Source organism: Myotis daubentonii, chromosome 6, assembly GCF_963259705.1.
Source record: "Myotis daubentonii chromosome 6, mMyoDau2.1, whole genome shotgun sequence".
Classification (NCBI taxonomy): Eukaryota; Metazoa; Chordata; class Mammalia; order Chiroptera; family Vespertilionidae; genus Myotis; species Myotis daubentonii.
In genome coordinates this window covers 85,686,144-85,698,177 of record NC_081845.1, presented here as the reverse complement: position 1 = coordinate 85,698,177, position 12,034 = coordinate 85,686,144, and the positions used below count along the sequence as shown (strand labels likewise).

The window sequence follows — 12,034 nt, the reverse complement described above, 5'->3', positions numbered from 1 at the left end:
CAATGCAAGTGAGCTAATGTTATTATTATTTCTTTTATCCTCACCTGAGGATATGTTTTTATTGATGCGAGAGGGAGGGAGGGAGGTAGGAAGGGAGGGAGGAAGGGAGGGAGGGAGGGAGAGAGAGAGAGAGAGAGAGAGAGAGAGAGAGAGAGAAAGAGAGAGAGAGAGAGAGAGAAGGGGAAGGGAGGGAAGGAGAGGAAGAGAAACATGGATCAGTAGCCTCCTGTATGTACCCCAATTGGGGACTAAATCTGCAACCTAGATATGTGCCCTGACTGGGAATGGAACCTGCAACCTTTTGACATACAGGACGATGCTCTAACAAACTGAGCCGCCTGGCCACGGCAAAACTAATGTTATTTTTTTAAAAAAAGGCCATGCTGGCTGGGTAGCTCAGTTGGTTAGAGCCATCATCCCAATATACCAAGGTTGCAAGTTCAATCCCCGGTCATGACAACCATCAACGAATGAATGCATAAATGGGTGGAACCACAAATCCTGTTTCTCTCTCTCATAAACACACACATACTACAAAAAAGACCCCGCCCCCCAAGAAAGAAGTGAGTCCTCATGCCTCATTTACGACCACCATGATCTGAAGAAATAAGACAGGTTTAACTTTTAAGATTCTTAAGGTAAAAAAATAACAACAAATAAAAAACATAAAAACATTATTCCAACTCACCTTACAAGGGCAAGCAAATTGTCAAGAAGTTTCAGAATCTGCTCTGTGCAGGGGTTACGAAAGATTGGATTCCCAGTGGGCGAATAACCCACCACAAATCCCCCAGCTTTGGCCTCTTCAAGGTCAGTGGGCCAGCAAGTTCGTTTCACAACACCCAGAATGCTATACACACAAAAGCTCATCTACAGAAAAACAAAAATGAATGGTAAACATAAAAGGGGAAGAAAAGACAAAAGTGCTATTAGATATTTGCAAGGTTATGGCAAAGGTGATACAGAGACCAGAGAGAAGGAAAAGACCCCTGCCACCATCCCTGTCTCTCTTTTTTAATTCTTACCCGAGAATATTTTTCCCATTGCTTTCCAGAGAGAGTGGAAGAGAGAGAGGAGGAGGAAGAGAGAAAGAAACATCGACATGAGAAAGACACATTGATTGGTTGCCTGCACGCGCCTCTACTGGGGCTGGAGAACCTGCAACCTTGGTACATGCACTTGACTGGGAAATCGAACCCACGACGCTTCGGTTCACAGGCTGACGCTCTAACCACTGCGCGAACAGACCAGGGCTCTTCTGTTCAGGTCAAGACCTTCCACTGCCATCGTCAAGTGCAGTGGTAGGCTCTAGAAACTCCCTTCCAAGGCTAAGATCCTCTCGCAGGACCCCAATGAGAAGGTGGCTTGGACATGCTTCAAAAGAAAGTGTTTCGACAGGCAACAACATGTCATCTTGTTGTTGAATTGACTCAGCACCCTTCAGCTTAAGCCTTGACAGCTTTTGCCCTAATCCCCACTCACAGTACTCTCAACCAATTTTCCAGGTTAATTAATACAACTTTTGACCTAACAAGAACAATGCTTATTTTAGTAGCAAAGAACTGAAAAATCTCAGGTTTGCAAGTTAGTCCATTTAGGACTTTACATGCCAGAGAGCAACAGCAGGAAGGATTCACCCTGCTGACCTACTTCTTCATTATACCTTCAGTCTTCAGAGCTATTTAGAGATCCTTAAAGCCAAAATAATGACTTAACAGAAAAGACCATCTTGTGCTCGATTCAGCAGCACATACACTAAAATTGGAACAATACAGAGATTAGCATGGCTCCTAAAAAAAAAATAAAAAGAAAAGACCATCTTGCCCTGGTCGGTTTAGCTCGGTTGATTGGAGCGTCATCCATGCACAAAAGGGTCATGGTTCGATTCCTGGTCAGGCACATACCCAGGTTGTGGGTTCAGTCCCGGTGAGGGCACGTGTGGGAGACAGATCAATGTTTCTCTCTTACAACGATGTTTCTGTTTCTCTCTCCCTCCCTTCCTCTCTCTCTAAAATCAATAATAATAATAAAATTTTAAAAAAGTATTGCCAGTAAATAATATGTGACTAAAAATAGGAAGGAAGGAAGGAAGGAAGGAAGGAAGGAAGGAAGGAAGGAAGGAAGGAAGGAAGGAAGGAAAGAAGGAAGGACCATCTGCTCTGCTGTGGAAACTAACTCAGGAATTCAAGACCAGCCCTGGCTGGTTTGGCTCAGTGGATAGAGTGCTGAAGGGTCTGAATCTGGTCAAGGTCATGTACCTCAGTTTTAGGCTCAATCCTGGTCCTGGTCAAGGCATGTGCAGGAGGCAACCAATCAATGTGTCTCTCTCACAATTATGTTTCTATCTCTCTCTCTTCCTCTCTGAAATCAATAAAAATGTTTTGTTTTTTTTTTAAAGAAAAGAAAAATATCCTTGGGTGAGGATTAACAAAAAAAAAAAAATGAATAAAAACATATTTAAAAACAAGAAAGAATTCAAGACAAAAGAAAACAGCTTAGGAAAGTGAATAGTCCCAGATTTCTAACCCATATAGGGAAAACATAAATGACAACACCCCTACTCCTACCCATGGTCAATTCAACTTCCCATTCCCAGAGGAGGTTTACTCACTCGTGCACGGTTTAAGCCACAGGAATCCTCCAGGCCAGGGTCACAGCTTTTCCGATCTGCACCCACATAGGCAATAAATGCATCAACATCTGACAGCACTCTGAAGGATGGGGGGAAGACAAGCTGTACCATGACTTTAAGCAAGGACAGTTTCTTCCACAGAGCTAATAAGCTATGAACAGTTGTTATAATGGGAGGAGTTTAATCACATTGTCAGCTTTCACTTGAAGGTTTAAACTTCTCTTCTCACTTCTAAATGTTATTAGCAACAGGTTTAAGAATACAAGTTTGATGGTACCTTCCCCTCTTCTTTCCCCGTGTGCTCTCTCATGCCTGCCCCTTTCCCTGCCCGGCCCCCTTTCCCTCCAGGCCCATTATTTCTGCCTTTCTCTCTAAGCTCCAAGGGCCCTTCTCCTGCTTCTGTAACATGTTTCCTGAGCCCACCTGGTTCACTCTACTGCCTCTGTAACTTTCTAAGTAAACTTTCTCTTATTAGAAAAAAAAAAATACAAGCTTGAAAATGCTATGTGGGCACTCTGTGTGGCTCTGCGGCTCCTACTATGTTCTCATTTCTGGCTGTTCTCACTTCTCTCCATGTACTGGTGCTGCAACGCAGACATATCAGATGTCACTGTGGCTCGATGCCCTGACCAAGAATCAAATCACGACCCTTCAGTGCATGGGATTACACTCCAGCCAACCAAGCTACATCGGCCAGGGCAAGATGGTCTTTTCTTTCTTTCTTTTTTTTTTTTCAGAGGCCTTGCTAATCTTCTCTGTATCGTTCCAATTTTAGTGTATGTTCTGCCAAAGCGAGATGTCCATATAATCCATTTTTACTCATTTCTTTTCCCTCCCTACACCTCTGTTTAGCAAGGGAATATTTTTAGCAATTCAAATACAGGCTGCTTTTTGAGACCTTCATATATCACTGTGTCATTACATCTCGATATCCTTACACTCCCACTCCAGACATAGCGCCCCCCCCTCGTCAATTACAGTTGACATTCAATATTAGTTTGTATTAGGTTTCAGGTGTGCAGCATAGTGGTTAGACATTTATATTAATTACAAAGTGCTCCCCCCATAAGTCTAGTACCCGACTGGCACAATATTACTGACTATATTCCCTATGCTGTGCTTTACATCCCCATGACCGGGCATAGCTCTTAAAATAGAATGGGTGCTTGAGTGCAGTGACAGTCAGTGGCAAAGGGTCTCCTCTACCTGTGCATGTCTTCAGAAAGCCAGATGCTGGCCACTGGTGCCATCAGCTCCTCTAGGAACAACTTCTGACGCTCATAGTTCTTGAATTGGTTGCTAATGAGAACCAGGGCTTCCATGAGGGCACACTTTTCCATTTGTGTGAGGAGTAGCTCATTGGAGAGGAGTTGCTTTACGTGGTTATAAAGCATGTCAAAATTGGGCTGCAGATCAGAAAGGGAAAGAACAAAACAAAAAACTAGAGGTGGTGAAGGTCTGATTTTCAGGAAGAGGTGAGTCGCTCAGGAGGTGGAAAGAGGACCAAAGCAACCCCAGGAAGGTCAAGCCTATAGGAATGTCCTTAGTAATTTGGATAGAATGCTCTTTCGCCTGGACAAGCAAGGCAATTTAGGCAGAGGTGATTGTCTTGAATATTGGGGTAACTGCAATTTCCCATACTGCAATTGTGAAAACAATGTGTCTTTTTCCTACATCAAGTTTTACAATATCTTCGCAAAGATCAGCTTGTTTTATTTACACACACACAAACACGCACACAGACACACACACATACACATACACACACACTGCTTTGTGTTCAGAGAAGAAATTTCTGGTTATTTTGTAATTTGAAATAGTAATACATTTCTTCTTAAAACCCTCCAAAAAAAAGATTGGGTTCACCCGGCCGGTGTGGCGGTGGTTGTGTTGACCTATGAACCAGAGGTCACCATTTGATTCCTGGTCAGGGCACAGGCCTGGGTTTTGGGCTTGATCCCCAGTAGGGGGTGTGCAGAAGGCAGCCAGTCAATGATTCTCTTGCATCATTGATGTTTCTTTTCTCCCTCCTCCTCCCTTCCTCTGAAATCAATAAAAATATGTTTAAAAAAAGAAAGGGGTTCACATCTGGCTTCTACCATCTGGCAGTAGCAGGTAAGAACATCACAGAGTAAAGAGGTGTACACTGATGGGGAAACTTGGTATCATCCATATGGAAAATTGTTTATTTTGAGGGAATAGTTTGCATTTTTAACTCTACTACTAAGTAGGAGAGGAACAAGACACTTATTCAAGAATGCTTATCCTGCCCTGGCTGGTTTGGCTCAGTGGATAGAGCATCAATCTGGGGACTGAAGGGTCCCGGGTTCGATTCCAGTCAAGGGCACATGCCTGAGTTGCGGGCTTGGTCCCCAGTAGGGGCCGTGCAGGAGACAGCCGATCAATGATTCTCATCACTGATGTTTCAATCTCTCTCCCCCTCTTCCTTCCTCTCTGAAATCAATAAAAATCCTATATAATAAAAGGCTAATATGCAAATTGTCCCCTTGACTGGGAGTTCGACCAGGGGGCAGGGCTGGCCAGCCAACCCCGCCCCCCCAATCAATCGGCCCTGATTGGGGCGGGCAGGCTGGCCCCCACCTGTGCACAAATTTGTGCACCAGCCATCTAGTAAAAAATTAAAAAATGCTTATCCTAAGCAAAGATATAGTTCCCTGTTTTCTAGTTATGTGAGTATAAATAGAACTGAATTTACAAAAAAAATATAACCGAACTCAACAGGTCTCAGTGACTACTTGGCAAATCCAGTGGCTTACCAACACGAGCTGAGGGTAGTCTCGACATATCTTGATGATGGAGGAACAAGCATGTCTTCTCACATTCCTCACTGCCCGGGTTCTGGGGGCCTGGGAAGAAATATTCAACAAACACAGAGCCACTTTCAATATAATATAATTTACAGATGCCGCTTATTATCATGTAAATACCTCCCTCCAGAGGCAAATTCAATCATTTTTTACAACTGTGAGAGTATAATAGAGTCACATTTATAGTCACCATGAATACACATATCTACTGTTTGCCCTAAAGTATCTGCAGTACAAAAGACCTTATCATGACCATCTCCTGCCTGTACCTAACCCTTCTTATTAGACTAAATGTTAGGTATTCATACTTTTGCTCCCAAGAAGTAGAATTTATTGAATTAATGGTCTTACCTTACTTTCTTCGACAGTTTCAAAAGTGACAGACGAAAATAGCTATGGGGAAGGAGAAAAAGGCCACTCATCAGTACCAACTAACTAAAGTTCTTTTAAACAGTAGTTACAAAGTTTCCAACAAAATCCCAAAAGTGTTACAATACGGTAACGAAAGGGCTTTCAATTGCCATTACAAAGTTTCAGATGTTTGTTTTCTCAGATAAGTAGGAGAGGCTTGAGATTCACAATCTTACCAGCAAACACTTTACAAAGAATCTCAGAACAATCCATGCCATCACACACACTCAGCTACAATGATGCCTCTTCCTTCTCCACGGTTAAAACTTCAGTGATCATCCTTCCCTAACTCCACCTTAACTTCCCATTTACTTTATATTTTTAACCCTCACCTGAGGACAACTTTTGTTTTAAATTCATTTTTAGAGAGAGAGAGAAAGGGAGAAAGAGAAGACAGAGGAACATGGCCCTGTTGCCTCCCGTACACACCCCAACCAGGGAACAAACCTGCAATTTAAGTATGTGCCCCAACCAGGGATCGAACCTACAACCTTTTGGTGTACGGGACTCCAAGCAACTGAGCCACCAGGCCATTTACTTTTTCACGCCCCCACCCCCGTACCCCAAAGACTTTTTCACTGATTTTGAGAGAGAGAGAAAGGAGGAGGGAGAGAGCAACATTGATGTGAGAGCAAAACATCGACAGGTTGCTTCTGCATGCCCCCTACTAGGGCTTGAGCCCACAACCTGGGCATGAGCCCTGACTGGGAATCAAACCCACAACCTTTTGGTGCACGGGATGATGTTCAACCAACTGAGGCACACCAGCCAGGATCCCATTTATTCTTTAACACAATGCAACCTCACTGCTGCCCTAGTCACTATGACGCAGTAACACTCTAACAATGGTCTACTTAGAAACTTAATGGACATTCTCCAGTTCTCCATTTCTGTTGTGACAAATGAGTTCACCTTTTCAAAGTTCTACTGGCCTTTGTCACATAACATTTTCTCCACTTCTCTGGCTCTCTCTCTCTCTCTCTCTCTCTCTCTCTCTCTCTCTGGCTTTCTCTCTCTCTCTCTTTTCCTTTGGGGCTTCTCATTCTTTGCCATCCTCCTCCAATGATGGTGATCTCCGGGGTTCCTTGCTTGAGGAACATGTCTAACTCTACCTCTCCTCTTCCCTAGGGCTTCACTTCTCCTCTTGACACTTCTATAATGACGATGCCTTAATACTAGCTTGTAATTTTCTAGAGTCTAGACCAGGGGTGGGCAAACTTTTTGACTCGAGGGCCACAATGGGTTCTTAAACTGGACCGGAGGGCCAGAACAAAAGCATGGATGGAGTGTTTGTGTGAACTAATATAAATTCAAAGTAAACATCATTACATAAAAGGGTACGGTCCTTTTTTTTTTTAGTTTTATTCATTTCAAACGGGCCAGATCCGGCCCGCGGGCCGTAGTTTGCCCAAGGCTGGTCTAGACCTTTAACCTCAAATAGCCAATTTAGTGTGAGGTCTCTCCACCTAGCTATTGTACACATACCTCAAACATAGTATTCCAAAACAGAATTCACTCCCTTTTCTTCCTAACTCCTACTCTCCCTCCTGATCCAGTATTCTCCTTCAGGTGGGACTCCATTACTCACCTAGTCACCTAAACTGGAAACTCAAAAACTATCCATACTGACCTCTCACAAATCCCCTCAATCTGAAAGCACGTTCTGATCCCTCCCTTTAGGTCAGCGGTTCTCAACCTTTGGGTCATGACCCCTTTTGGGGGTCAAACGACCCTTTCACAGGGGTCGCCTAAGACCATCAGAAAACACATATATAATTACATATTGTTCTTGTGATTAATCACTATGCTTTAATTATGTTCAATTTGTAACAATGAAAATACATCCTGCATATCAGATATTTACATGACGATTCATAACAGTAGCAAAATTACAGTTATGAAGTAGCAATGAAAATAATTTTATGGTTGGGGGTCACCACAACGTGAGGAACTGTATTAAAGGGTCGCGGCATTAGGAAGGTCGAGAACCGCTGCTCTAGCTACTCTTTCCATTTCTCAGTGTACATGTCTATAATAGCAATGCCAAATAGGCACATCTGTTTATATGCGTTTCCTCCCAAGCAGAGCGCTCTTAAAGGACAGGCTTTTCTACTAGCAGGGTTTCTGATCCACAATAAGTACTGAGTAAATATCTGGTAAATGAATAAACGGCTGTCTGTTTATTAACTTGTCTCACACACTTTCAAAAACAATTACATACATTAGCTTAGAAATGCCAAAATAAAGTTTACAAAGCAGATGGAGTTTACCTTAGAGAAGACCTGGGGCAGGAACTCTGGTCTGTAGGTGACAAATGGAAAGAGTGCTGAGACATCAGTGAGGACACAAGACAGAATGAGAGGGTCCTTAGTGTCAAAGTTGAGGACTATCTGCAATAGCTCTATTCCATCATGAACAGGGATTTCCTGAAATACAGACATGAAAAGGAGATTGACACAGCTGATAACCACTTTTCCTTCGGACTCTAGTTTATAAATACATAAGACAGTTGCCACATATGGTTTGGTATACTACTTTCTAATCCATAAAATTCAAAGCATCACTCCACGGTATTAAAATTTTTCAGCTCTAGCCGGTTTGGCTCAGTGGACAGAGAGCGTCAGCCTGTGGACCAAAGGGTCCTGGGTTCGATTCCAGTCAAGGGCATGTACCTCGATTGCAGGCTCCTCCCTGGCCCGGACCTTGGTCAGGGTGCATGCAGAAGGCAACCAACCAATATGTTTCTCTCACATCAATGCTTCTGTCTTCCCTTTCTCTTCCACTCTCTCTAAAAATCAGTGGAATAATATCCTCAGGTAAGGATTAAAAAAAAAATGTCATATATGCCACCATGTACTATCTTAAAGATATAGCATCTCCTACTATTAGAAATTTAGAATATTTCTAGTTCTTCACCATTGTATATAATGCTAATATATATCTTTGCAAAAAAATGTTGGCTACATATCAATTATTTCTCTTGAATAAGAGACTTTTGGGGGTGGCTGGAATCATTGGGTCAAAAGTTATGAATATATATAAGTCAGGCTGCTTTCCTCCTTTACAGGTTTTATCAGTTGATTCTTGATCCATTAATGTGCCCTTCTTACCATGTTCTCAGCAGCAATGAATCTGTTCCCTAAAACTTTAGTTAGGAAAAACAGAAGGTTATTTAATTTGCATTTTTTCAATTACTACTGAGGTTGATTTTTTCCGTATTTATTAACTACTTTAGTTTCTCCTCTGTATATTATCTGATATCTTTTATCTATTTCTCCATTGGATTCTAGTGTTTTTATCAACTTACACAAAAAGCTTATTGTTAAATATTCCAGACCTTTAAAAACGGTCTAACACTTTAATGACCCTCCATACAACTACTTAGAGAAGATGTTACTGATACTATGGTTGCTCTGTGCACATAACCTCCTTTCCAGCCATAAGGTGGCCACCATCCTGAATTTGGTGTTCATGAATTCATGGATTCCTTCATTTTTGTGTACTTTTACCTCAAATATATTCACTTTTGTCGCTTGCTGTTTTGGGTCAACATTATGTTTATGAGAATCATCCTTATTCATTATATAAGCCTAATTGATTTTCACTGCTCTATTATAATCTATTCTATACAATATATTGCCAAATTATTCTCAAGTGATATCAGTTATATTCTATTAGTGATGTTTAAGAGAGATAAGCTTTTGAGAGTAAGGATATCAATCCCATCCATATTTATTGCAGATACTATTCCAAGTTTGCCTTTTAAAAAACTATGCAGTTAAAACCATCAATTGTTTTATTACTTTCATTGTTTTTGAACTTTCAGGGACCTTTCCCTAAACAGTTAATTTTCCCTAATGCTAATTACTATTGTTACTGTTGTTGTTAATCCTCACCTGAAGATTTTTTTCCAGTGATTTTTAGAGAGAGTAGAAGTGAGGGGGAGGAAAGGGAAGAGAAACATCGATGTGAGAGACACACATGGATTGGCTACCTTCCACTCGCACCCCAACTGGGACTGGGGATGGAACCCTGCAACCAAAGTGCATGCCCATGGCTGGAAATCGAATCTATGATCCTTCAATTGGTGGGCCGACGCTCTAACCACTGAGCCAAACCCACCAGCGCCTAATGCTAATTATTAAATGACCAATTCCTCTCATTTCTTGTATATACTCCAGGTTGTTTCTGGGCCACTTTACTCAAATGAGCTGTGTCTAATGCCAGTTCTACACTGCTTTAAAACACTGTAGCATTAAATCATAAATAAATAAAATGAATTACTGCAGCTTTATATTTTATTATCTGAGGCAAACCAATCCTCATCTTCCAAATGTGATTTTCCCCCCCTCCAAAGCTCTTCCTTACATTAATCCACGGCTAAAGCCGCTAAAAGGCTCTGCCCAATGCACTTGGATCCATACTACTGGAAATACAAGCCCAGCTAATGCCACTGGACAAGATGAACAGTTTTTCAAAGAAGCTCTTGGACAAAATCTTTCATGTGATAAAAGCTGATCTGCTCCGACTGACCCAGGGTGAGAGGGGGAGTGAGGGCAGAAACAGAGCAAAATCACTAGATTAGTTAATACTCTGCCAAGTCTGAAACTGACAGCAGTGAGTGGGAATGTAACAAGCTGAGGTCTGGAACTGGCATGCTCCTGGGACATACAATGTGTCATAGCTTCAGTAACAAGTAGGTGAATAGTTTAATATTTTCAAACTCTCATCTCTCTTGATTAGGAATGCTTATTCTTACCCATTTGATTTTGGTCTTAGACTCAGGTTTACTTTGTCATTAACAAACCTAAATGCTATCACCTAGGATTCTCCTGAGGAAAAAAGAATTCAGTGCCATTTGTTTTTCTCCCCACCCCTGGTTATGAATCCTACCAAATTTCTAATTGTTACCTATGCTTTGTCCCTAGCCCATATCCTTCTTGTATATACATTCCAAACCTTTTTTTGTACTTTTTAACCAACTAGCATTTGGTATTTTGACCAAATACCAGCATATTCAAGGACTTACTGTAAAATCCAACATACAACCAACCAGGTGCTCCCCTCTCCCCCAATACTGCCAGTCCTTTCATACATCTTAAAACAAATACCTGACAAACCCTGACTTCAAGCAGGCTCATACCCATACATCTGGATCCATTTCAAGGTGCCTAACTTAAATGCTAGGAGCCCTAGCCAGCTTGGCTTAGTGAATAAAGTGTTGGCCTGTGGACTGAAGGGTCCCAGGTTTGATTCTGGTCAAGGGCACACGAGTAGGTTGCAGGCTTGATCCCCAGTAGGGGGCGTGCAAGAGGCAGCTGATCAATGATTCTCCCTCATCATTGATGTTTCTATCTCTCCCTCCCTCTCCCTTCTTCTTTGAAATCAATAAAAATATATATATTTTTAAAAATGCCAGGAAAGAAAACAGCAGGGCCATTTCCCTTGATTTAATAAAGGGCTTTCTTGATTTGCCACACTTACTAATACATAGGTCCCATGTAAACTTGAAAAAGGACTAACATAGTGAAAAATATAGGGCCCAAGTAGGGTTCCCATCTATAGTTTAGAACAAACTCAGAAGGCCATCATTTCAAACTGAAGTGAATCCATACAAAAACAGATGACCCTAAGATCTAATTTGTTAATATGCCACTTGTAAAAAAAACAAAAACAAAAACCACACACACTAAAAAACCACAAAAACACACACGCTATATCCCCCTTTCTTCAAGATTCTTTCTATAACTAACCTGGAATACACTAAAATATACACTGCCAAATGAGTGATCAAATCATTTTAATCTAATAAGGTAATGTGATAGGAGTGATAGGTGATATGAAGTATAAAAAAACAAGATCTGGCCCTGGCCAGGTAGCTCAGTTGATTAGAACATCGTCCTAGTATTCCAAGGTTTTGGTTCTATCCCCAGTCAGGGCACATACAAGAAGCAACCAATGAATGCATAAATAAGTGGAAAAACAAATTGATGCCTCTCTCTCCCTCTCAAATCAATAAATAAAAATTTAAAAAAAATTATTCAGAGAAGAGAGACACTGACCCTCAAACTTGAATATCCTGGTCTATCTGCCGTAAATTGAAAAAGATGCTTAAGGTTTGGAATAGTTATCCTACCTGCGGTTCACTGTAGTATCAGGCTCA

At 41.5% G+C, this 12,034-nt stretch overlaps 1 protein-coding gene and 1 pseudogene across 3 annotated transcripts in view; both read right to left on the bottom strand.

Annotated features, from left to right (window-relative positions):
* Positions 1 to 12,034, bottom strand: part of XPO5 (exportin 5) — a 51,918-nt gene that overhangs the window by 20,273 nt on the left and 19,611 nt on the right. For all 3 annotated transcript variants that reach the window (XR_009453502.1, XM_059701574.1, XM_059701575.1), the window contains 6 exons: positions 8,142 to 8,297; positions 5,812 to 5,853; positions 5,410 to 5,499; positions 3,839 to 4,038; positions 2,612 to 2,711; positions 689 to 870 (listed from right to left, as the gene is read on the bottom strand). Coding sequence is in view for 2 of the 3 variants with exons in the window: in XM_059701574.1 (XP_059557557.1) it covers positions 689 to 870; positions 2,612 to 2,711; positions 3,839 to 4,038; positions 5,410 to 5,499; positions 5,812 to 5,853; positions 8,142 to 8,297 (770 nt within the window). In the remaining variant the exon portion in view is untranslated. The remainder of the gene's footprint in view (positions 1 to 688; positions 871 to 2,611; positions 2,712 to 3,838; positions 4,039 to 5,409; positions 5,500 to 5,811; positions 5,854 to 8,141; positions 8,298 to 12,034) is intronic.
* Positions 3,333 to 3,429, bottom strand: LOC132237774 (U6 spliceosomal RNA; annotated as a pseudogene).